The 27,472-nt window shown below is 42.2% G+C and overlaps 1 protein-coding gene across 3 annotated transcripts in view; it reads right to left on the bottom strand.

Annotated features, from left to right (window-relative positions):
* Positions 1 to 845: 845 nt before the first annotated feature.
* Positions 846 to 27,472, bottom strand: part of lpgat1 (lysophosphatidylglycerol acyltransferase 1) — an 80,280-nt gene continuing 53,653 nt past the window's right edge. For 2 of the 3 annotated variants that reach the window (XM_050058099.1, XM_050058100.1), the window contains exons 7-8: positions 6,353 to 6,459; positions 846 to 3,653 (exon numbers count right to left, since the gene is read on the bottom strand). In XM_050058099.1, coding sequence (XP_049914056.1) covers positions 3,502 to 3,653; positions 6,353 to 6,459 — 259 coding nt within the window. In that variant the 3' untranslated portion in view covers positions 846 to 3,501. Of the gene's footprint in view, positions 3,654 to 6,352; positions 6,460 to 6,512; positions 6,800 to 27,472 lie in introns of those variants that run through there. The other variant, XM_050058101.1, reaches the window with a different exon arrangement.

Raw genomic sequence — 27,472 nt, 5'->3', positions numbered from 1 at the left:
GTAGATGAAAATAACACATCTGTACTGCATGTTTTTGCCCAACACTGCATAGAACTAGCATAAAGTGGGCACATCTGTAAAAGGAAGATTTGTGGGTACCTGTAGAAGCCATTTTCATTTCGACATCTTGAGGTGAGAGGTCAGGGGCCCCTATGAAAATGGCCATGCTTGTTTGTTCTTTGACAAAATTTAGCCAAACTTTGGAGCGATATTTAGCCCCTGGGGTCTCATTCATAAACACTGCGTACACAGAAAACAAGGCCTGAAAACGGCGGACGCCACTTCCCACGCACAAGTTGTGATCTATTAAAAACAGACTTGATGAGAGAAACTTTGACCCATGCTTACGAACATTTGGGGACAAGGAATTGGCGATGCAGATAGTGAGGTGGAGGCCTGATTGTAGAAATTGTTGAATATTTTTTGGTGTACATTTTTTTGCATGGATCCTACGCATTGTTTATAAATGAGACCCCTGGTTGGTGCCAATGTATTCCTCAGGTCTTGAATTTTCATGTGATACCAGTGTCTTCACTGTAGCTTCATAACTCAGCACACTACAGCCTCTGAAAGACTGTCATGACGGCTGAGATCAATGGTGGTCCCACAGGTGTCTTAGACATGACAACTGTATTGATCTCCTCATTTAACTCTTGACAAGAAAACCAATACATATAATTCCCAAAATATCAAGCTAATGTGTACAGCTTCATTTTTCTTTATATCCAGTGTGTTCATAAATTAAAACCTGCGATGACAGATGATGTCGATCCAACACGTCAACATTTACTGTGATGATTTACGTAAAGGACATAAAACTTGTCAAAAAGAAAAGCATTACACCGTTAGGATCTTTATGATGTTTTATTCCAGCACAAGTCTTTTGTGTTGTAAAATGGCTGTGTAGCTAGGAATTAAAGGAGAAGTACAAAATGGAAAATTACAGACAGCTCTAGTATAATTTGTTTAAATCCCTATTGTGTTTATTTCCTAAAACCACATCTAGGAAAACAGTATTTCCCTGCCTTCTTTGGAAACATGGTCAGAAATTTAAAAAAAAAAAAAAAAGGTGAAATAAAAAAAGAAAAAAGATGAAGCTTTATTTCAAGTCACTCTCACGATGGAGGGGAATCTGATAGGGCCGCTGGATGAATCACATTTACAGCCTGGTTTAAAACTTTTTACCTACCCAGTAAGGTAGCCCTTTTTTTGTTGTTGCGTTTCACACAGTTTCTACTGACAGTGGCACACGGAGAGGGCTGTAAACTACTAAAATGCACCTTTAATGCATTAGTTTTATGACAATGATAATTGCTGCTCCTCTAGAATTTCCCTAATTAAAGCAGGCTAAGCAAATTACATATAATTGACCTTAAAACCACAACACAAGTACATTCGAGAGAGAGAGAACAGCTGCGTCATTGCAGGGCCCTGCCAGTTTCCCTCCGTAGTGAAGAGTGATCCTTTCCTCGCTCGACACCGTGAAACCATCTTAAAAACAAAAGTTGGTTAAGAGGGGGGTGTGAGGAAACAGCATTATTTGGGATTGTGGTCCACCAGGACATCAGGTAAGGCTTGATTGTCGAGGTTTTTCCCACAAGATCCTGATGATTTTAAAATGTACAATGGTACAAGTTTGGGCCCATGTGTCACTGTGCAAACGTTGCGTCAGCCAGCACACGGACGTACAGTAGCTCACAAAACAACTTCCTGGTCAAAAAAACAACAACAAAAAAACAAAAAAAACTAAACAGGGTTAACACTGAGAAGTGAAGGGGACGACCCTTGCTTTCTTCTTAAATTAAAAAAAACAAAAAAAACATTCATGTTTCAAACTAAAATCCTCTGAAATCATCACGGACCAAAAACGCTGCCGTCATTTCCAACGATGAAAACTCTTCCTCAGCTTTGTTATGTACAAGATTTAAACATACCATGACATGAGGACGACAGTTTCATGTGGTTTAAAATGAACTCAAATTCGACCACTCGAGGTGAAATTTTTTGCCGCCACACTCTGACGTCACAGAGCAACACGACATGAATCATATATATCAAAAATGGGGAGGGGGGGTAGGGTGGGGGAGAGACAACCACACACACTCACTTAGGCAGGTTATGCTGTAAATTTACAGTAATGACACCTATAGTTCTGTAAGCCAAAATCTCTATTTTAGAATGCTGAACATTAGGGTAGCTTCCTATAAAAACCATGTTTCCCCCCCCATGTCTGTTTCCCGCCCGACGACACTAAGCATATGGCTTAAATATTTGTAAAACTATGTAGTCCGATGGGGGAAGAAGAGTCTCTGCCTTCCTTCTCAGTCTGGCTTGCTGAGATGATCCTTTTCGAGACACTCTGCTGTGTGTAGCTGCACATGGCGGTGTGTGCACATGTGTGTGTGTGTGTGTGTAAGTGTGTGTATGCATGTTAGAGAGCAGAGGGTGAATCCACAAAGAGGAACTTTTTTTTTAAGGTGATCAGACTGCAATTCTCGCCCTGCGTGCCCCTTTTCCTTTATTTAAAATAACGGCACCATCTCCTCAACGTCTGACACCAAATCCTTAAATCGAGCGCCGCATCATAGCCGCCTTCCCTTTAGGCTTTCAGCAGGGCCGCCAGTGTAAACATGATCCCCCTTTTTTCTCAGTGAGCTCAGAATACTGCCTCGACAGACAGGCGGAAACAAAAAGTCAACAAAAAGACATCAACAACAAATACAATGGCCGTTGTCGTGGAGATATGCAGGTTTAAGGGGAAGAAAAACAAAAAGAAATTAAAACATTGACAGCTACCACGCAGGAATATTTCCTGGGACAGGGAGCAGTTAGGGCAGTATGGATCCTTAGTGCAATGAAGGCCAGAGGAGCAGCCGGCGGCGCGGCCTCAACGTTCATACGGCCGCTCGCTCTGGAAGGTGTGGCCGGCCGGCGAGTCATCGGGCTGAAAAGAGAGGTCCAGTGGGCTTCATCAACTCTCGCCAGGAATAAGGGCAGACATTATGCTTCTAGTCACATATATTCACTCACACACACGTCCATACGTACTTTATACTCTGTAAAACTACTACGGCTAAAGCCTAGGAGGGGAAGAGAGAGTCCGGTCCAGAGCGTCCTCTGGAGGAGTCCTGAGCCTCATTTCGTTCACTTCGAATAAAAAGTAATGTACGTGTGAGCGTCTACGTGTATGAGGACGTGTAAACATCAAAATGTGAGTCGTGACGAGTGTGAGAGATTATTCTGCTAGGCCGCTGGAGCGAGTGTGTGGTGTTAGGGTTGTGTGCAGTTAACTATGCCTGTGACCAGTTTCATATTGTATCTGTCGTCTGTGTGTTTCTCATATGTTTTTTTCTTTTTAGTTTCCTGTTGTTTAGTCTCTCCACTGTTGCAAATGTACATTCATCCATCGTAGGGGGGGGCAAGTATGACGCTGGGCCACACACCAACTGATCCTGAGGCTTTTCCAGTGGTCCGATACAGACGCTCGCCTCGTCAGCGTGCTCAAAATAAACAGCAGTAGAGGTACTGGAGGACACTGTACCACATGTAGCCGGAGGCGAAAGCAAACGTCTGGATAAAGCACAGCCACACGGGGTCGAGGGTCATCTGCCGGGACACTGCCTCCTTCTGTCCGTCTTGAGCGGGGAATGATCCTGTGGAGGACAGAAACACAGACCAGTCAGATTATCAAACGCTTCTAATAAGATGAAAGAAGAAGAAGATATACTTTATTAATCGAAGGGAAATTCAATTCTTTTACTCTGTTGTCACACACACACAGACCCGAAATACACACACATGCACAAACAGGACGTAAACATGCATTACATGGAGAGATGTCAGCGTGAGGGGGCTGCTAATGAAAAGGCGCCCTGAGCAGATGGGGGTTTGGTGCCTTGTTCAGGGGCACCTCAACAGTGCCCAGGAGGGGAGCTGACACCTCTCCAGCTACCAGTCCACGCTACATGCTTGATCCAGATGAGGGCTTGAACTGGTGGCCAACCCAAGTCCCTATGGACTGAGCTACTGCTGCCCAAATAATGAGGTAAACATAAGGCCCATTTCCACTGAAGAAGTTCCTGGTACTATTTGGGGGACACGAACTACTACAGGAATGTCCTCTTGCTCGGCCCTCTCAACCGCCGTGTCTCCACTGAGAGAGCGAAGTACGAGGAGGGTTCCTGTAAAGTTACGGGCTCTGGATGTGACGTAATCGTTGCGCAACCATTTTGACCGGGGCGACGTAGGGACGCCGTTAGCCGATAGCGGTGTCTGTAATAACTCTGGTCACGGTCTGTGAAAAAAAATATTTTTTCCAGCGGATGTCTTAGTTACAACATGATTGAGCTAACTGGAGTAGTTAAATGTCGTATCCGACAACGGGAGGCTTTTAACAGATGACGTCCTGATGTTAGCTTTGCTGCTGCTGTTAGCTGTCCCTGTTAGCTGATGCTTTCAAGACATTGTGATTTCCCAAAACTGAATAAATACCACACATATCAACACAAAACTGCTTTGCTAGCTCAATCATTTTGTAACTAAGATATCCGCTGGAAAGAATAATTTTTTCACGGGCCATTTAGTGAGTTTTTTTTTTTACATGGCGGCGGAAGCTATATCTAACGAGCTAACCCTCGTCTGCTGAATTTTAAAAATGCCAGCTATTTTGTTGCTTTCTGTTGTCGTCACATCCCGCCTTGAGTGTATCCAGTCAGCACCAAGTAATCCCCAAGCCCCAGCCAGGAGTCTTTCGGAGCCATTCTGAGTACCTACCCCGAGGCAGGGACTTGTTTAGCCCCTGTAAAAGTTCCGGAACTCTGTCCCTCGGGGGTGGTTCCTGCGGTGGAGACACGCACCAACGGCCCCGGCCCCGTAAATTTACCCCGAAGTTCCTGCGGTGGAAACGGGCCTATATGTTCAGCTACAAGATGACATCAGCTTGTGATTGATTTCCTTATATGGTCGTCTGCTCCAGGCACGCTACTTCAAGTGTTTACATTACGTAGCCTAAACTGCTACATTTAGCCACAAGCTAACATCATTGAAACATGGACTATTGGTTGTTGCTGTTAATTTCTCCCTGATTTCAGGTCATATTTCTGCTGGAGCATGTCCAGTTGTGAAGATTTTGGTTTAGAGGCTTTTATTGGTGATTTTTTAGGGTATGGGTATGCCACTATTCTCCCTTACTGTCGTGGTGCCGAGACATTGAGATACAGAAGCCCCGTAAACACTGACCAATCAGAGCAGACTTGTCTTTTTCAGGAGGGGGGCTTAAGAGACAGGAGCTAAAACAGAGCATCTCAAGCCCTTTTTAGACAGGAATTGTGCAAATTTGCAGGAAAGCCCAATCAGTATTCTTTCAGCATTGGCAGTATAAAAACAAAATCGGGGAGTGCAGCAAAATGCCACCTACCTACTTTTGTTTATACAGAATGTGCCTTTTTCAGGGCAATGGGGGACGTGAGCAAGTAACAAAACGTGTAGCTCAGCGTGTGACGTAAACAGTGAGGTACTCTAAGGAAAGCCACAGCTGGTCAGTCCTACAGCGATTCTCTCATAAGTTGGCTCGTTCTTTACCGTCCCCGTGATCTGACGGTTAATGGCCTCTTCGTTTGCGAGGGCAAGGAGGGTGCGTAATTCCTTGTCTCCCCAGTTGCTCATCTTTACAGTGTCTGTCAGGTTTGTGTTTCCCTCTTGCTACTAGCTGCTCGCTAATTCCTGCTATCAGCTGTTTCCTGTTTATCCACTGCCAGTGGGGCGCACGTGTGGCGTCATCAACAGCTCCTCCCACAAGTCATCAACAGCTCCTCCCACAAGTCTTCAACGCCTTGGTCTGTTTAAACTAAAAGGGTTCTGCCAATATGTCTACCCTACGAGGTGGAAAATTGGGCGGTTACTGAGTAGGAGGCGGCACCAGGTGTGGTAGCCTCGGCCACCAGTGTGTTAATGTGTGTGTGAATGGGTGAATGTGCTTTGAGTGGTCGGAAGACTAGAAAGGTGCTTTACAAGTGCAATCCATTTACCATTTACTATTAACAGCACAGTGGATTGAACCAAATGCTGTAACGTAAAATCTCCCAGTGGTTCATTACCCACGCTACTCTTTGGATATATTGTATGACAGTGTGTCCCCTAGCAACAATGACCCTAAAATGTCAGTCAACCTTTACCACATGAAACGCCCACTCAGAGGGTTCAATTTTTTTTCTATTGAATGCATTTTTTAGCCTTTTTAGCTAAATAGAAGATATATGTCCCATAGCTGAAGGATCATTATAGTTTATGTTTCTTTACACAGAATTGAGGAGAATTCAATTCAACTTTAACAAAGTGACATGGTGAGACAGACCTGTGTCGTAGAAGTGGGTCAGCAACTCTTCCTTCTCCACGAACCTCTGATACAGCCAGTCAGTCAGTGCCTCTGCCTCCACAGGAACCTCTTTTATTGGATACATCCTGATGGAAACGGGAGAGACAGGCAGACAGGGAGAGAGATGAAACACAAAAAAGGATTACTGAAGTCTCACTCAGCAGAAACTGCCTGCATTGATCCGTCGTGGAAGCTGCAGTCCAAACCCGGGGTGTCAGCCGTGGTCCCTGAGCAGAGCGGTCTATTTCAACCTGGAATCTATTACGGCGGTCTGTGTGTTTGCTGTAGCTTCAGCTTGTTTCAGGGATTCATTAGCCGGCGGGCTCATCAGAGTGAGGCAGAAGTGCTGAGGGGAGGCTGACAGGAGACAGACAAGTCACGGAGCTCCACAAAATGGTTTGGTTAGAAGTGTGTGGGAGGAAAAATCTAAGGGGAAAAAGTTAAAATCAGTTTTGCCACTAAGGCATAGAGATACAGCGCTATTAAATATCTTCAATCTGTGTCGCGGTACAGCCAGGCATATTTAAAAGTAGGGACAGCAAACAGGAAGACATGCACTATCTAAGGCTGCTTTCACACCTGCCCTGTTTGGTTCGGTTCAATCAAACTCAAGTTCGTTTGGGCAGGAGTCAACACAGTAGTCACACTCAGGTGCGCACCAAAACAACCAGACCGAGACCTTCTTGAAGAGGTGGTCTCGGTTCCGTTACAAATGAACTCTGGTGCGGTGCGTTTGTGGTGAGAATGTGTTCCGACCTCGATCTGAACCAACTGCAGTCACATGACACATTGTTTGGGTTAAACATGATCATGTTACAGTCCTGGAGGATTATTAATGTGCACCTCCTCCTGTACTGCCTTAATATGCACATTCAGCACATCCAATGCATCAAAACATTGTTTTCTAGTTGGAGCCGCGCCTCGTTTTCAAACTGTATGGTTTGACTAAAATGAACAATGACAGCAATATAGTCCACGATGAGCAGCGCTAAAATCAACCTGCGTAGTTGTCCCTCCATTGTGACATTAGAAAGTGTCACATTTATCTTGCAAGTGTACTCTTCTTCAACGTTTGGTTTACTTCCTGGATTTTTCCTGCATGGAAATTCTGACCAATCAAGAGCAGCTTTCTCGCGCAAGGTCCGCTTGTAAATGCTGTCGTGAGAACACAAACCAACTCTAGGCAATTATGCAACTTTGTGACAAAATTAGTCCCTGATTCGGACCAAAGCAAGACAACTCTAGGTCTGAAGGCACCCTAAATTGCTCAAAATATGGCAACCATATTTTCAATTTCATAAAATATAGCTGGTTATATCATCTAATATGACTGAAAACTAGCTGCCAGCCTGGAAACCACTTTTAAAAGTAAGTTTCCAGAGCCTGTGACGACTTCTTAAAAGCACAAAATGTGTCGGATAATGAAAAAATGACATTCAACATTTTTACCCAGTAATGGGTTAAGATGACATCTGTTAGCATTTATATTTAATACATCTGTTGTATCCATTAGGAGTAATTCTGAAGACAAGAAGAAGGATAATGTTGTTTTGTTTACTTGGTGTCCATGGTGATTTTACAGTCACATGACTGATTAATGACCTGTAAGGACACCAGAAACAGCCTCAGACATTATGCTGATGAAGACAAGATAACGGAACTCATCTGGTGTACTGGAGAAGAGGTGTTTTAATCTGATCTCTTCAAGTTCCAAGTTTCGTCTACACCTCACTGTTTGTGCATTCTCAAAGTTATAAATTGTCTAACCAACAGTCTAAAAACCTAAAAATATTCACTTTATTATAATAAAAGATGAAAGAAACAAGCAAATCCTGACATTTAAGAAGCAGAAACCAAAAAGATTTACTTAAATGACTTTCCTGTCTAGCTGTTTCATCTCTATTCTTCAGCCTGACCAACATCTACCTGATTATTTCTCATATCAACCATCTCCAGCTGGACAAAACTACAGCTTCTTGCAATCACACACGTCACACACTGTTTAAAGCAAACACAATGACTGGTTGACATTGTGAGAACAATGAGGGGTCACTTCTAAAAGCGCTGCTGAAGTCTAGTCTCTAGCCAGAAGGGGTCCCTAGTAGGCTGCACTCCCACACAGACCAGCTCCTGGTCACCTTCAAATAGAGGTTACAGTCTCCTCCCTCAGACAGAGCATTTCCTCTGCACTCAACATTTGCTCAATATTCCCGACTGGATAATGTCCACCGTGAAAGTACATCTGTGCCTGTGAGGAGAGCTCCTGTAAGAGGGAAGTAATAAGGGATACAGTATCGATTACTAAAAGGGATCAATACATATTAAAAAGCAATCCAAGCAAAGAGGCAGCAGCACTCCTGTCAGGATGGGTTGTGGTTTCACAAACAGTTGAACAACACAGACATGTTTCCACACACTGCTGCAGGTACGAACACATGGCTATGTGAGCAACCATCCCCTTAATTCAAAAATAAATATTACGAAAGATAAAAAATAATCAGCAGTGTTGGTTTCGAAAGATTTTATTCTGATTATTAGAGCTCTAAAATCAAACTGAAAGGATTTATTTAGACAGTTTTTATGCAAAAAAACCCCCAAAACAAACAATTTTGGATGTCAGCTTCTCAAATGTGAGGATATACTTACTTTCTTTGTTTTCTTTTATTCTGTATTTGAATTTTGGACAGATTGTCATGTGAAATAAGGCATTTAAAGACAACAACATGGCCTCTGAGTAATAATAATGTCCATTTTCCAGCTGTAATTTCCACATTACTATTTAAATGATCCCCTAAATAAAATAATGTAACAAACACACAAAATAATCAGGAGCAGTGTCTACATGACATGTTTCCATCAATCAAACATAATTTAAGGAGGTAAAATTGTTAAAATTAAGCCAGTGCCGTCTGTTTTAAGGGTTTACACTTAGCCATTTTATTCTCCCATATTCTGAATATTATTGGTGTAAAAAGCTCCTGTCAGAGAGGAGCACCGGCGCAGTAAAAACCTGGTCTTTGAACTGAAGCAGTCGGTATGACCAAATCAGGAAAAGGCTTGGCCTGCTTGTTCCACAGATCAGAAGGGCAGAGCTGACGATTCAACACAGACTTCCGCCTGCTTCTTATATTTTAAGTGCATATCTGCAGGCCCTTATCCTCATTATCCTGCAGTTCACTGTGTGGGTGTTGCTCTGTGGCAAGTCTGAACAAGGTCCTGCTTAAGTAGAGCAACTTTTATGTCCCCAGTGGCATGAAACTCCTGTTAAATTCAAGATAAAACTGACTAAAATCCATCACTTTCATCTGTTTATGGTTCCAGTAAAGCTGACTTTTTGAAGATAAAATAGCTTTTTGACTAACAACAACACCGTTGTCCCCTCTGAGCGGATCTGGCTTCCCAAAACTGGAGCTGAGCCGCTGCGGCCACCTGATAGGGTGATTCGAGGTGAAAGCAAGACGTTTCATGATGCTTCTCCTATATCAGGTGTCTTTCATGTTACTGATGTGCCATAGAAACCAACCAAACACTACCAGTAATGCATCTTCAAAGCACGAGGATGGAGAAAAGAAGCTCAGAAAGAGGCTGAGAAAAGCCTTTTTACAGACTGTCAGCCCAAAACATTTTTTTTGGCATTATCAAGATTGTATCCAGTCTGATTTTGGAAAATCTGGACTAGAGCTGGGCAATGTATTGATCTGATACAGATACTGTGATATGAGACTATATTTTAGATTTAATAAGTGTTGTCTTTTCCTGGTTGTCAAGGCTGCATTACAGTAAAGTGATGTCATTTTCTGAACTTAACAGACTGTTCTAGCTGTTCTATTATTGGCCTTTACCCACTTAAGTCATTATATCCACATTACTAATGATGATTTAGCACAACTTTTACTGCATAAATATTTTGTGACAGCACCAATAGTCAACCTAACAATATTTTTGCAATGCAATATCAAGGTATTTGCTCAAAAATATAGTCATAAGTGAATTTCTCCACATTGCCCTGCCCTGGCAGCAAAAGATCACGTAAAATGGGATTTTTGCAAATCGAATCCAAACCACATTATTTTAAGATATTTTTTTTGGCCTTTGTTATTTGTTATTTGATAAGACAGTTCAAGCTTGAAGGGGGAGATAGAGAGGGGATAACATGCAGCGAAGAACCACGGGCTGGAATTGAACCTGCAGCCACTGTGGCAAGGACATGGCCTTTGCACATGGGATGCCCACTCTACCTGTTAAGCTACTGAACTCACCAAAACCATATTTGACAGTGGTTTGAAATGCGATTCCAATTGGATTTCTACAGTTGCATCTCAGTCCAACCACTCTGATCGTTCAGATCGGATTTTGCATCTTCTTTTGTCTCACTTGCAATGTGACACACAACAGCAACATAAATCCAAAGTGATGGGAGTGCTGAGCAGAATCCATACTGCCGCTAGCAGACTGCTATGGAGGACAACATGGAGAAGAACAGTCCATGGACAGACCCCGAAGGCACCTCTAGAGGGTGAAATGAACTTATACCTCTCATGCTTCTGGGTTGGAAAGCATAGCTACGTAGTTACTGACACCCACGTTGTTACCATAGCGGCCCATGCAGATAGATAGGTCACATCTGGACTTACAAATTGGATTTGATCACCTACAAATAACAGTGCGGACAGTCTGTCATAAAGATCTGATTTGTCTGAGTGTAGCTGATCAATAGGGTTAGCCACCTGTCACATTTGAACTACTAATGGTACTGGTGCCTGGACTTTGGCACTGATAACCAACGGTACTTTTTTCAGTGCGTCCGTACTCTGTAACTTAATCTGTGAACAAGCATGACGTAGCAGCCTAAAAAGCATTGTTCTCACCAAGATGCACTCTCAGGTACTGAAATTTAGCACCACTGAAAGTAACATGAATTGATACTCGATAGCGCTGACGTAATTCAGTCGGTACCCTTGAAAGTACTGAGTTCGGAACCCAACCCTAATCCATACACCTTAATAGTAGAACTGATACAATAGTATTTGCAAAATAAAGTAGGAATAAAGGCAAACTATAAATCAAACAAGTCACCACTAACACACTAAGAAATAGTTCTCTTGTAACTGCTTTGTAGTTGTGGTGATAGGTGGGCATTTTTGGTTTTAGGTGCACATGTTGTTCCCATTACAATTTTTGATGCACTTTTTCCCCCAGCAATGATTGGTGACAGTGGCGTTGTTGTCATTAAATTCAAATAAATAAATGAGTGATTAAACATAACACATGCAAGCTCATAGAGTGTTTCACACCTGCTCCAGTATGGCTGCCAAAGGCCCTCTACTCTATTCTTAAATGTAAACCGATAGCTCTGTAATCCTGCCAGAGGAAAATAGGAGCCGGCTTCGCCACTTATAGGAGGGTTTGAGCATTTAGGGGCTTGGGTAGCAGGTGGCGGCCACAGCGTTTTCCTGCAACTGAAATATTCATGCAGAATCAGGATCTTTTACTGATGAGGACAGCTGAGGTTAAAGGAGGCACTGCTGAACAAACAAACTTATGTATCAGCTCATTAGTTTATCAGCCAGGTTTGTTTGGAGAACAAATGTCTGTAGCCACTTAGAGCCAAAATCAAACAGCATGTTGAACTTCACAGGGTTCATTTGCTCTCCAGAAATCACCTGACTCTAAAATTTGGCAGCTACCAATCACACAGTCTTGCTCCAGTTCTATGAATAATTTCAGATTTGGGCTACAACTAACTAGAAACAATTTCTTGAGCAACGACCAAAAAGACGAATGGATTATAGTTACAAATTATTATGCTTTTCATTTCTGTAACTGTTGCACTGATCTGCACAGCTGCTAACATTAAGCTCTTCATATTTAAGTTGAACAATATACCACAGTATGCTTTAAATAGAGGGAGAAATTAACCCTAGAAAATACTATTTGTTTACCATTGCAAAGCCAAATTATTAAAGAATAGCGTGTGCTAAATAGCTTGTATAAAATTGAGCATAGCAGGCAGGACACGATGTTGAGCTCAGCTCACATCCCAGCTACATCAGCTGGTCTCCAACGGCCCAATCAGGAGTCAGCTGATAGATCACGATTCCTTTCTATGCAACCTGCTTTAGGCTTTCCATGTAGGCGCATGGAAGGGCAGGGAGGTTTGCTTTCTCTGCCTCAGGCTTTCTTTGTTTGCATGTGGAAGGGCAGGGAGGTTTGCTCTTTCTGCCTCAGGCTTTCTTTGTTTGCACGTGGAAGGGCAGGGAGGTTTGCTTTCTCTGCCTCAGGCTTTCTTTGTTTGCACGTGGAAGGGCAGGGAGGTTTGCTCTCTGCCTCAGGCTTTCTTTGTTTGCACGTGGAAGGGCAGGGAGGTTTGCTCTCTCTGCCTTCAGGCTTTCCACTTAGGCGCATGGAAGAGGCTTTCTGAGGAGGCCTATGAAAGGCAGAGAGGCCCCAGAACAGAGCCATACCACCAAATATAATACTGCAAATGGAAATAAAGTTTTCTTTGACTCAAGTGTTCCTCACTGAACTGTTTTAATTGTTTTTAATCAATGGACTATTCATGTTATACAGATCTGTTGGCCAAAGTAATGCTACATATGAGGTCATCACAATTCCTTTAAGGCCCAGACACACCAAACCAACATTACAGAACTAGTGGCAACTTAGGCCAACTGTTGTGTCGCTTAATGTCATGGCTTAAAAGTTGCACTTGAACATAACGCAAAGAGCCCAGCCAACGGCCAACTAGCATGTAGATAATGCGCCTGTGTGAGAGGAAGTAACTCTCCATACCAGCAGGCAGTGGTAACCTGTGTTTGTCATTCTAAAAGGGAACCCGGAAGACCGACAGGACTGATTCAGGCTAGTTAGCCAGTTAGCACATAAACAACACAAGCCGATATTGAAAGAACAGAGCATATTTATCATGTGCTAACAAACAAAAACACAATTATGAACCATTTTTGCAACAACAAAAAAAAGAAAAGAAAAAAAGAAAGAAAATCTTAACCTAATATGACAAGTTTTTAGATCAGATGCCCTCTGACTTCAGTCATTTGTTTTCTCGTCCACTGAACTAAAATGCCAATCAGAGTGATTTCATTCACAGACGGACTCCATCATCAACATGCTGAAATGGCTGGAAAACAGCCATCAGGGGCCGACCAAATGCCAATAGTGCGGGACACCCCACAAAAACTGGGACGACAGACACCGACTGGCTGCTGACCTTGGCTTGTGCCAGGGCCCTTGAAGCTCTGAGGAAGGCACAGTGTTACTTAAATGTCAGCTCATGGTATAAAGTCAATGCTGCATTTTTGCCATTCTATAGCGCTGCTTTCTTTGCAGTTTTGAATTATATATATACTGTAGGTGCACTGATGATACAGATTTTGAAAGTTCTGAAAGCCCATTTAGCTAATACAAGACAATTTTAAGAAGCACACATTTCACTCAAAGCAAATATATCCATCAAAAAAGATATACAACATTACACTTGCAAAGTAAGTGAAACAACACTAAAAATGTCCACAGGTCAAAGCTTAACTGTGACCTCCCTTTAGAGCTTTGCTAAACTACACATTTTGTGGCATCTGTCTGGTCTGGTCATTGATGGACTTTCCCATCTGTACACATCTATGAACGTGAACTGTTTGAATACTATCATTTAATTTGATAGTTGCATCAATTAGAGATTAAGCTGCCTTAATTGGGTGAATTAATAGCTATTAAACTGTACTTTCAATACTTTTTATGGCATTAAAATGTCAGTGAGTAGTTTCTTTCAGCAAGTGTGAATACCCTGGAGCAGTGGTGCACCATGCCAGGACTCTATTGGCGGCTGACGGGTAACAGGTCGTGCAAAAGTTCAGTCTGCGGCCAGCATCGGCGGCCCCGTTTTGGTTCATAGAAATCACAGAGACTTTGATCAATGGGTGCATGGATACAACAAACAGACGTTGTGATTTTGTTCACAGTAGTGTGAAAAATGAAACTTTATGTTGTGAGTATGGTTGCATTTGTTGTGCCAGGACACGCAGTGGCACATGTAACAGTGTACAGTAGTGATGGTGATAGTGGTGGTGGTGGTGAGGAACTGGTGGTGGTGTGTTGGCGTGGGGCCACAGCAGCGCTCTCATTTCCACCCTAACCCACTTGGCAGCAGCTTGCTTGTTAACCCGAAACCCTGGCACACAGACAGATGAGAGAGCTGCAGCTTCTCCTGTCGATAAGCGTCGACATCAGTGTGTACCTGCGCTACATTCAATAGATGATGTACATACTTGTGTTTGAGGTAATTTTTTGGAAAATATATAGAGTTTGCTTAAAGCTTTATTCATAAGACAAATCAGAAGCTTTTGATCCTCCATCTTTACTGCCTTGTTTGAACCATTTAGGTCCTGTAAAGCTCTTATTCTTGAGATATTGTTTCCCCTCTAACTGGGCTGGGAAGCTAATTAAATTTGGGACTCTTGCTGGAAAAGTCTGTCCACTCCACAAGCCTCTTTGGAGGGTAGCCAGTCATTGTTTGGGGACTGTGTATGGCCCTAAATCTCTCTGGCTGTGAAATCTTGAGAAACAAAGAGGTGCCCTGGGAGGCCTGCTCTCGGGCACAATGTTGCAAAAGGTGAATATTGAGATTAGCGACCAGTGTGGCTCGGGGAGTGAGGAAAAAAGTGTCCTGTCCCGCTCCTTGTCTCTTCCTAGTTAAGATAAGAGTCCTCATCTATGTGCAATGAGGCTCCAAATCCCAAACTGCTGCCTTTGAGTTCTTTCTCTCAATCCTCCTGTGGAATGGGGGTCAGTTTTACCAGCTAAAGCAACGACTAAACAAAGAATAAGAGAAATATGATTGAAGCAAACGCAAGGTTGGATCAATGGATCAATACTGATGCCGATCTCCTTGTATAATTTTACTTTCGAGGTCCCTAGGTTCACCACTCTTCAGGGCTTTTTCTTGCAGAATGTCAAACCTTTATCTGCAATCAGAGAAAAGCTGAGGGACGGTAGGAGTCCACTTGTTAATTGCTCCATTTAGTCTTTAATCTGCTTTCTCTCTGGCTCGAGGAGGTCTATGTTCCAGGAAATAGTTTGGGCACAACGAAATCTTCACCGACAGAAGTTAAAAAAAAAAAAGGGCTCGGCCGGAGGGAGAAAAGTTAAAAAAAAACTGCCAACAAGTTGATACAAAAGACTTTTCACATAAAAACTTATTCAGAATACTACAATTAAAGCACCAGGCCTTGGCTAAAACTTGAAGGCACACTATTTCTGTGGCAGACGGACTCTTGTACATTCAAAAACTTAATTTAAGATCTCTTACATCAGTTTTTCAATTTTTGACTTTTTTTTTCTTAAAGAAATTAATCAAACAAATTAGTCTGGAATTCATTAAATACTTGATAAATAATAGATTAATTGAGTTCTTTATTTCTTAAAATGGGGTATTGGTGCTGGATACCTTCAAGGTATCGACCCAGAGTACCAAGTAGTATTGAAGCTTCCTCAGTCAGACAAAACCTGCGTGCTTGAATGTGTGAACACTTCTCAAAAGTGCTGTGTCAATGGTGGCAGGTGGTGCGTGAAACAATGACGCAGCTGCAGGACACGCACATGTGGACAGTGGAATGTCGCCTGGTCACTAAAGTTAGGTTAAAAATATCAAGAGAACTTCAAATTGTAATATATTAATTCAAACACTTTTCGATGATCCATGTCTATGTACGTTAATTTCCAAAAGCTTTCAAGGATCTCAACGACCTATGGAAACCCTGACTTGATCTTTTTTGTACCCAGGTTTTGTGAAGCTTATCACTGCAAGCGTTCAAATTAATGTGAAACCACTGTAAGGTGCACATCACAATGTGAGCATGGGAGTCCTGTTCCCTGCACTTCAGCAATTCCCAACAAAAAGTGAGAAAAACACAGTGACCTCCTGTAATATTATGGCGCAAAAGGCCTCTTAATCGTCCTGTTCCCGTCTGTTCATCGCCATTTGTAACATTCAAGGTCAAGTTGCAGTCTCTAACAATAATGCTCATAATCAGTTATTTCTGCAGGAGCTCTTTGTGACACCAGAGAGTATAAATACGCACACTGAGAGACAGTGAAGTGAATCTCTTTGGATTTAAACTCAAGTGACCAGCAGACATCACCATGTTTTTGTTTTCCTTATCCCCCACTTCGATCTGTGTTGACGTGGCAGGAGCACACTTTCACCTTGTCACTGTGACCATATGCCCCTGACAGAGCGTCTCTTCTGTCAATAGAGGACACTGCAGAGAGACAGAGGGTGTGGAAGGAGCGGCGTTGGAGGTTAATAACAGCCTAACACAGGAGCATCGACCTCTTATCAGTGCAGAGGTCACACGAAAGGGGCCGTTAAACAACTGTCACAGGTAGATATAGACAACGTGACCTAAGCTGACTGATAGTCACACAGTGCACACTGGTGTTTATGAGGGAGCATATCTGAGGTCAGTTTCAGTGTAAAGAAGCAGGACGATCCTCCCAAAGACAAGCTGAAAGAACACATTGTTCGAAAACACATCTAGAAATACTCCTTACCCCTCCACTTTGATTAGGTATTTGCATTTAATGCTTTACTGTACTTTTACTCCACTACATTTATCTGACATCTGTAATTACTTTGTACATATTTTTTCATGTAGCACATATGATAAACTTATTTGAGAGTTGTACTGTTTGGTGAAGTAAATATTCTTCCTCACAATTCATTTTGTTCTGGAATCATGCCCTTACAGTTTTATTTTGGGGGAAAAAACAGTGACTAAAATCTGCAAATACAGCATTAAAAATCTATTCATTTATTTATTATTCTATCAGACTTCTTTCTGTACTCTCCTGGAGTACATAATAATAATTCATGGCAACATAATTAATTAAACTGACACAATCTCGACACAAAGAAGTCGCAGAAAACAGTCCTGAACAGTTTTTGATTTCAACACCAGCTCCTAAACCTACACTGTAACGTATAATACCACATCCACCACACAAAACGCACATATGACCAATTAGTTCTGTAACTTGAACCAACCTGCCAACACAAGATCCAACCAACGCAAAGCAAATCCTAAAATAACCATGCACTATTCAAATAATTCACTTAGGCAACACATTTAAGTGATCATTTTGGCACAATTCATAACATGTGAAACTTAATATATTTCAAAACAATTCATTCAAATGAATATTTTAAATTTAAACTCATAATATTGAGCAGCAAATCTCAGACAGAGCCGATACACAACCTCAGCAGTCAGAGGATTAAAACGTTTAAATTAAATTATTATTTTCATTTCATTTTAATATATTTAATACCTAAAAACTGCAGTCCAACCCGCATGTTTTTGTTTGACCCAGGACTGAACCAAAAAATTTAAGTAAGACAAAATACCACCCACAAATAACGTTTTGTTTTTTCTGGGGCCCCTGCTGGGTACCTGACCTGATGCAGGACTTTGGCAAAATGGATTAGGCAACGGAAACTTATGTTTGGGTTTTTGCTAAAATGGGCTCTTGCAGATTGTGAGACAATGAGCTTCCTGGCAACAGCTAGCAGTCGAGACAGTGTTTGCTTCAGCAGCATAATCCACTGTCCAATCAATCCTAATTTCTAGGGTTTACCTTAGCTGGAATTTGTTGTTGTTTTTTTTTTTTAACCAGAAAAATCTGTAGAAATCTGGCATATTTAAATATCTGCAGTGATATTGTCCTGTCAAAACAATCCCCTCTGAGAATATGTAGGCCTTACACCGTGTCCTAAGAGAAAGTGAGCATCCAACATGATCTCTTTCCACACCGAATCTGTTTAAAATGCACTTCTGATAGGTCATGTAAACACACCACGTACCGAGATGTAACCACTTAAAAGACAGGTGAGCACTTGCCATCTACCTACATTCCCACATATTATTTACTGGAAATGACATACAATACAGCCAACAAGAAGTAGGTTGTTAGGCAATGGTCATTTACCAAACCGATTATGTGGCCGATACTTGAGTCACATTCAGTTAGGACACGGTGTCAAACTAAAGGACATTCTTTGTGTTTACTTGTTGCCCTCACAAACATGGGTTAGCTTAACATTAACTTACTTAATCTTGAAGTAGCTGACTGGACACATTTTATTTGGAAAATAATGTATAAGCAAAAGCCTACTTTTCAATAAGAAATATAGATCTACACGCCTTGATGATGTCATACTTCATGTAGCCTGCCTGCTCAATAAACAGAGGTAACATTTTTAAGATTATTTTCTGGGGCTTTTTTGCCTTTGATAACAGGACACTTTGAAGAGTGAAAAGAGGAGAGAGAGAGAGGGGACGACATGCTGTATAGGGCCATGGCAAGGACGCTGCCTTTGTACATGGGGTGCCTGCTCTACCTACTGAGCTACTGGGCACCCCGAAACACAGGTTACATTTAGCTGGACTTTCTTGAACTTGATAGTTTCTAGGATGCATGGACCAGCACCAATTTTTTAAGCGAAACACCCTGATATTAGGGTTGGGCGATATGTTAAAAATTTCCAACCGGCCACCGTTAGCCCATCAACCGGCGGTTGCCGATATATTCGGCAGTTGTGTGTGTGGCGGAGAAAAAAAAAGAGGGGGGATGTTGCATTCATGTGATGTCAGAAAGAATCAAAAAATGACTTTCAGAATGGGATAATTCACATGAACGCCACCTCATGTCAGAAAAACAACTCGGCAACTCGGATCTCCCGACAACACATGAATGCAGCAAAAAAAATGCAGCGTGCTTTGTGAGCCCACTCATGTCCAACATGGCACAGAAATATCTGTGCATACCGGCAACAAGCATGCCATCAGAGAGGGTGTTTAGCACGGCTGGTAACATTGTTAACCATATGCGCACTTTGCTGAAGCCAGATAAGGTTAACATGCTCGTTTTCCTCTCCAAAACCATGTAAAACACTGTGTTTTTGAGTTAAAGACAGCGCAAAGGAACTTTATTATTTTATGTGATTTTTGCACTTTATTTTTCCATTGTTCTTCGTTTAGCCTATATTTATTATTATTTGTATTTATTCATTCAAGCAATAAGCCTACGAGAGGCTTTTAGAACAGCTATAACAGCTTAATTCTTTTTTTGCCACGTCCGCAACAGCATTATTATAAAGACAGCACAAAGGGAGTGGACATCATTATTTTATGTGATTGTGTGATTTTTGCACTTTATTTTTCCAATGTCCTTCGTTTATATTTACTTATTTGTTATCATAGGCTACTGTTACTGTGTAACTTTTGTGGACCGACCAACTGTTTATTCTGTTTGAATAGATTTACCTGCGCCTTATCCTCTGACTGTGGTCTTTAATGTCAAAATTATTGAATTGAAATTTAACTGAAACATACAGCCTATAGGCTATACTCTTATTCATTAAAAAAAAAAATCACCTTGAGATCTTTGCTGAGTAATAAGCTGTAAAGACGGGCTGAAGACGACTGTCCGACACCATTTTAAAAAGAGTCTGACGGCTGCAGAAGGAGGCATTCGCTCACAGCCTCTAAATGAGCAAACAGGTGGGAGATAGGGATAACATACCTGTCCTACTATAACGATCAGGGTGCACAACTGCACATCTTTTTTGATGTAGTTCTCAAATATGGTTTATGAATTAACGTTACGGCCGGGTTCCACCGTCACGTCAAGCGTCTTGTTTACCATTTGCTGAGCCATGATAGTTAAAGCATTTCCCACCTAAGTTATTACATATATTTGAGTAATCTACAAGGTTACTGTACCGTTTGTCATCTACTCACTTTCAAATGTCCGCCACGGACATTTACACAATGTCACGGATAAACATGGGTAAATGCATGAAAAAAAATCATCACATATCACCTCTGATAATGGTTTATTCATTTAAAAACACATTGTGCTCGTTTAGCACACTATTTCATGTAGTTTTTATCTGCTGGAGGGTCGCATAGGGGAGCGTAGCGCAACAAAAATAGAAGAGCTGCCTAAAATAGAGAGTTGTTGCGCGGCAGACGGGGGTTGACGTGCCGCTCCCGTTGCCGGTGGAGCCGCTGTAATTGATTAACAGGGGGGCGAGCTGCTACGGGACTCGCGCTGCAGACATGTCGCGCCGCTGACATGCCCGGTGGAGCCCGGCCGTAACTTTCAGCTCCACCATCACTGACGTGTTTTGTGAAAGACTCGTCGGAAATCAGTGTGAAGCTGCCAGTTCCAATACACACACACTTTGAATTGTGCTCTACGTAGTAATTATGGACTAGGTATATGTACCGAGTTGAATTCTGTGGAGACAGACCATTAATTTAGCAAAATAAAATGACAAAAATCGCCCAAAAAAAAATCGCCAAAAATGAAACCAACCATGATGGACTCAGCCGATGGGCGATTGGCGATATATTCGTCCAATCGCCCAAGCCTACCTGATATCAAGGTGTACAATGACTCCCGACAGCCGACTACCACCAACATTACTGTCTACAACAGGAATGTCTATTTAGACTTTAGAGTTCAAGATATAAGACCTGCAGATACCTCAGATGACGTGAATATGGCTGGGGGACGACTCCTGTAATATGTTTCTATGGCGACAGATGTCCTCTGACCACCCCAAGCTTTAAAAAATAAATAAATAAATAAAAATATTCCATCTACTCATTGATTATCCAGAGACACCATCTGTAACCACCAAGGTACTCCTTACGCTCACAGGTAAAACACTAGTGTAATAGATATTGATCCTGGGTGAATTAATCTCACGTAAAAAAAGAAAAAAGGAGGAAATGTAGTGTTTGATTTACATCTGGTACCTACTAACTTGCGACCTTTTTACAAAGCTCTGAGAGAATAAAAATCTGCCTCAGATATCTAAAGAAAGCAGTAACGGCTGCAAGCTCAACAATTCTGTGCGAGTGCCTCGTCTCTGAGAGAAAGCCAGGTGTGCAGCTCGAAAGCACCCGTGTGATGACCAGGCAGACTCAGACTCCATAAATCACGTCACCTCTCAGATATTTCCAAACAGCAGCTTTCAGAAACGCACACAGCAGCAAAAAAAAAAAAAAAACAGGAAAAAGAGAGGAGATGGTGCATTTAAAAGAAAAGGATTTCAACGTATTTAACACCCACTACTGCCCTCGCTCGGCCTCTGTACACCCACCTAGCTCTCCCATCTGCCATTCACAGAGGGCTTATGATGCTGCAATCTGGAAGACTGAGATTATATGGAGGGAGGGCAGGAGACACAGTGAGGGAGGGTGGGGCTGAGGGGTGAGGACGGGAGGCAGCGGAGAGAGAGAGGGAGAGAGAGGGAGGTGGAGGGATTAATAAAAGTGCTCGACGTGGATTCATCTGGAATATTACTCAATTCTCAGCTGCCTGTTTTGAAGCGGAGGCTCAGGCGCGGTAGTAATCTATACAGCCCCGTAAAAACGATAACACGGGGGGAGGAGGGCGGGCTATTATCAAGGTCAGTTCACAAAGAAACTGTCAGGCTGGGGCAGTCGGATTTAGGGCCCCGACACACCAACAGGACTGCAAAGAATGATCAAACGCTTCATGTCCTCTGTTAAACCACTGGACTTGAACACACCACAAAGACTACAGTTCAGCTCACAGCTGATGTGCATCTATATTCAGTGCCTGCGAGGAAAGAAACCAAGTCACAGGTCGTATCTATAAACCAAAAAAGCCAAAAAATAGCCAACCAGCTATTGTGCATCTAGTGAAACATCTTCCTCTACATGTAGACCAACAAAAGAAAGAGACGGATGCAAAAAAATACGGAGACACCTCACTAAATAGGTGAAATCAGTGCTCTGCAAAGTTGAGCAGCCAGGCAGGGAGCTCTCATACAGACAGCCTCCAGTCTGCCTGCTGCAGATTCAACATGCTGAATCACCGATAAGAGCTAACAGCTGACGCTCTGCTTGTTGTCACAGCCCTTACACTGTGTGTGAGGTCTGAGGAGTCTCTGCTCTGCATGTTTCCTGATAATGTCATCATTTCTGAGGCTATCGTAATGGCATTACAACAATCTGAGGCAGGGAATCCCCAAAAATTTCAGTAGAAGAAACATAATTTATTGCCCTTTTTGTCCCCCTCAGTTTGCTTAAAGGGACAGTTCACCCCAAAATCAGAAATACATATTTTTCCTCTTACCTGTAGTGCTATTTATCAGCCTAGACTTTTTTGGTGTGAGCTGCCGAGTGTTGGAGATATTGACCGTAGAGATGTCTGCCTACTCTTGAATATATTGTTAATAAATGGCACTCAGCTTGTGGTGCTCAACGTGCTAAAAAAAATACATTAGAAAAACCCTACAGCAATGTCTCTTTCCAGAAATCATGACCCGGTTACTCAAGATTATCCACAGCCCTCGTTGTGAGCAGTTTCGTGTAGGAACTATTTTCTTTCTACTGAACTACACCCACCAACTGTATCACTGTGCAGAAGGAAGCGTGCATCTACTGCTAACTCACCTAGCTCCACTGAGCTAGCTAAGGTTACAGCTCTGCCGAGGAGGACACCATTAATGTTTACATCTTGCACTGTCAAGAGCACAAGCATCTCGTCTATGAGTAGATGCACGTTTCCTTCATGGTGATACAGTTGGCGGGTGTAGTTTAGAAGAAATAAAATAGTTTCTATATAAACACGATGGCTGAAGGTGGTACCGCTGGCTTTGTGGTTGATTACTATGCCAATCTTCAACCCTATCCCTAACCCTAACCCTAACCCCAAAACAAACTGGAGTTTCCTCCAGTTTGTTATCGAAGCTTACGTTAGCTAACATGCTAAAAAGTTAGCGCAAACAGAGAAATCCAATATTTCTCTTAATACCTCGCCAGTTTCTAAGACATAAAGTTATTCATCTCTACAACAGGAAATACTTTTTCCGTAACCTGATATTAAGTGTGCGCTGTACATGTGATCATTTTTGATAATAGCCTCCGTCCAGTCTTTTTGTCTTATCACATTTAACCATAGTATTTGTTTTTGTTGATGGGCAGTTCCGGCTGGTACGTGTTCAAATTTCAGTTTTGAGCCATGACTGTTTCTATTCTGGCTCCCAATAACACAACAAGACGACATTTTAATGTAGACTACAGCCCTGTGGTGGCTAGTCGTGTTTTGCCTCCAGCTAACAAACTGAAATCATTGTGACATCAGCCCTAAAAGGGTCTATAGCACCACAGGAAAGAGGTAAAATGTATTTTGGATTTTAGGGTGAACTGTCCCGTTAGACTCCGGCTGCAGTCACAACGTGCTTAACAGCATCCATGGTTTCCAAAATATCCCTCATAATAACTTTCATCACTTTTATATTAAATATGTTAAAGTATTGTTCACGATCGGTTCAGTCAGTTTGATTCGTGCCTCCCAAGAAAGTGCAACACAGTTAAAAGCTCCCTTTAAATTTCAATTTGACCACATTTGACCCCAAACTGTTGCTTCATCAGAATTTTTTTTAACCAATTTGTAAAATTCACTGACTTCCCCTAAGACCTCAAAATCCCTGAACCTACCCTGTCTAAAGTAAATCCCTATTTGTGTCCCCTCGTGGCATTAAAGAAGACAATCTTATCAGATGAACGGATAAAAGGTAAACAATGAATGTAACACAGGGTCTGCTGAGGCAACATAAATCCTGATTTTTACTCTATAAACACAACAACCATTGGACAAGAATCATGAACTTCTCCTGAGTAACAGATTTGTTTTACGTAATTCTGGTTATGTTGGGTGACACACTTGTCTAGACGCCTCTCCTATCTGCATAACCAAAGTGCATCATACTGCTCACTCCCCCACAGTGTTCCCTTGATCGGCAGGCAGATTAATCCCCTTGTTGACTCTGCACCTGTACCAGCATGGGACTAACTTCTGTCTGATCAGCGTCAGCTACACGGCTGGAACTGAGTGTGCACACTTGTAACGGGAACAGCTGTGTCTTTAGCTTGGTTGGGTGCCTCCGTGTCCGTCCCGGGCCTGCAGAGCTGCTGACCAAGCGAGGGAAGCTGATTGTGTCAATGGCTGATTAGAGAGTCGCAGAGGTGGGGAGGGACTAGTGCATCCTCTGCTCAACTAATTACAGACTTAATGAGTCCTTAGCTTTGGCCCAAGTGGGCGGAGACGCCTCCAGAGAGGAGCCACCAAGCCGGGATTCATAAATCATCTTTTACTTTGCCCTATCTTACCCTGCATACAGAGGTGAACACACACACACACACACACACACACACACACACACACACACACACGTGATGATGTTCAGGGGCAAAACACAACATTAGGGGTCGAGAGGACCTCTACCCGGTGGCTGCTGCTTGAGTCTAGATACATCCCTGTCATGACCATGCACAGAGGGCCATATTTATCTTGAACAGAGCCTATAGAAAATCTAATCCTGGCCCACCTTCATCACATCCCCGAGTGGGTGGATTAGCAACAGAGGGGAACCTGAAAGGCACCAACAGCAGGACAATATGGAGGGGCAAATGTGTTTGCATAAGAGCAGTGATAATCTCAGCTATAGAACATAGGATGGTGACTGTGTTTACTTTTTAAAACAACATCTATGTTTTGTTTTTTCAAGTTGAAACATTACAAGCCAACATGTTCTTTTTGTAATGGTTAAAAGATACACAGTTAAAACTATAATTACAAATATATACTCAAACCAAGAACAAATATGGCACTGAACCTTACGTCAGAGCAAACTTGTCAAGGAGTCAAAGGTCTTAAGACGCACAGGTGAGAACGGAAATCCTTCCACTGGCCCTTCAAGTTGGCAAAGTTTCAAAGTTTCTTTTGAATTATGCAACTTAGGAGAGGTTGAAAATGAATCCTTAAGTTAAGAATATCTATTGAAATAAAATGTCTGTTCAACACCCAGAAATGTTTTGGTGCACTGATGATGACAGAATAGAACAGATATTTAATTCTAATGGTTATAAGTTGGCTTCCTTTGTTTCTACAGCTTGGAGAAAACATCGGGATGGTTTATTTGTAGTTTTTGTTCCTCCTCTAGTTTCTGCTCTCTTTGTCCAAATAACAGTGTCTTTTCAGCCTATTTGGGCATATTATTTATGCATGATGACATAATGATGATAAAAACTAGAATTACCACCCTGCTGTTGTATGCCTCTGCGCACCAGTCAAATTGAACTTACAGTTTACATCTATGGCTTTTTAAAACTTGGATGCTTCACACACATCTTCCCCTGCCGCCGCCAGCACAGAGGATCTATACAATCAGCACAGTTTCAAGGTGGACACCCGAGATTAGTGTCACCAATTCGGTATCTGAACAAATGTCTTCCCTTCTGTTCCTGAGATATGGCCGTGAATAATGACCAAAAAAGTGTTTTAGCAGAACATTATGATGTCACAGTGAAGTTCAGCTTTTGTTGATGAAAATGTCATCATTTCATCAATTTATCCGATTAGACATTTGTGTGAAATTATATCATAATTAGTGTAAGAATTCTTGAGTTATGGCCAAAAACATGTTTTGTGAGGTCACGGTGACCTCTGACCTTCAAGCACCAAAACCTAATGGGTTCCCTCTTTAGTCCAAGTGGATGTTTGAGCCAAAGTTTAGGATCTCCTTCAAGGACTTCTTGAGATATTGCATTCACAAGAATGAGTTGGACCCAAGGTCAAATAACTTTGACCTTTGACCAAATTCTAAACAGATCATTAAAGGAGCTATATGTAAGAAATCTAAAGCAAATAGTCGTAAAATCCTCCTAATATGTCACAGAGACTAAGGAATAATGTTCATATAACATACTGATCTCACCGACAACAATAGTACGGCCAGAATATTCGCATTTAAAAAACATTTTTACAGTCCACAAATCATGTTTATGTTTTGAATTTGTGTTTTGGCCTGTTGCGCCACCCACCGCCGTCTACCAGTCACACAGTCAGTAGAGCCTCAGCATCAGTTACAGTTACGACTGAGCTACAGCAGCACGGCAAGCAGCATTAGCAGTGTCCCGGTACATAGCATTAGCAGCCGGCTCCTCCTCCGCTGTATCCCGGCAGCAGCGTTAGCAGCAGAGAAGCCGGACTTGCTCGAACGGTCCGCTGGAAAACCGAAGATCAAGAACGCGGCAATGAGACGCACGTGGGCAAACAAATCAGTCTCCAGTGTGCCGCTGTCCAGCAACCTCGAATCTGTAGGGGAGGGGGAGCGGACACGACTCGCGGCAGTATTATGAATTTGAGTGCAGTAACAGTTTTGGCCACATTCTTACATACAGCGCCTTTAAGTCTAAGTGGACGTTTGTGTCAGATTGGAAGAAATTCCCTCAAGGTGTTCGTGAGAAGTCATGTTCACAAGAATAAAATGGATGCACAGTCACAGTGGCTTTGACCTTTGACCACCAAAATCTAATCAGTCCAACTTGAGTCCAAATGGATGTTTATGCCAAATTTTTAAAAACTGTCAAGGTGTTCTTGAGATAACGCCTTCACAAGAATGAGACAGACAAGGTCACAATGACCTTGACCTTTGACCACCAAAATTTTATCAGTTCATTGTTGAGTGCAAGTAGACGATTGTGCCAATTAAAAAAAACAAACAAACCCTCAAGGTGTTCTTGAGATATCTCGTTCACAAGAATGAGATAAACAAGGTCACAGTGACCGTGATCTTTGACCTATGACTACCAAAATCTTATCAGTTCATTGTTGAGTCCAAGTGGATGTGTGCCAAATTTGAATACATCTCCTCGAGGCTTTCTTGAAATTTAGCATTCACGAGAATGGGACAGACAGACAACCAGAAAACATAACGCCTCTGGCCATGGCCATGCAAGATCACCAATTAAAAGACCTACGTGTGCTTCCTCTTGCACACTTGCATATATATCACCTTCAAGCACTTATTCACCAGCGGTAAAATAATCATATCTGCAAAAACACTGGTTACAAACTGTACAAATAAAACAATATAAGGCTGAAACTAGTCTCGCCACCAGACAATCAGAGATCTCCGCCTTCTGATAGTCTGGGGACACTCCTTTCTAAAGTGTGTTTAACACACCGGCGAAAACGGCC

Source organism: Epinephelus moara, chromosome 12 (assembly GCF_006386435.1).
Source record: "Epinephelus moara isolate mb chromosome 12, YSFRI_EMoa_1.0, whole genome shotgun sequence".
Classification (NCBI taxonomy): Eukaryota; Metazoa; Chordata; class Actinopteri; order Perciformes; family Serranidae; genus Epinephelus; species Epinephelus moara.
This window is presented reverse-complemented; position numbering and strand designations above follow the sequence as displayed.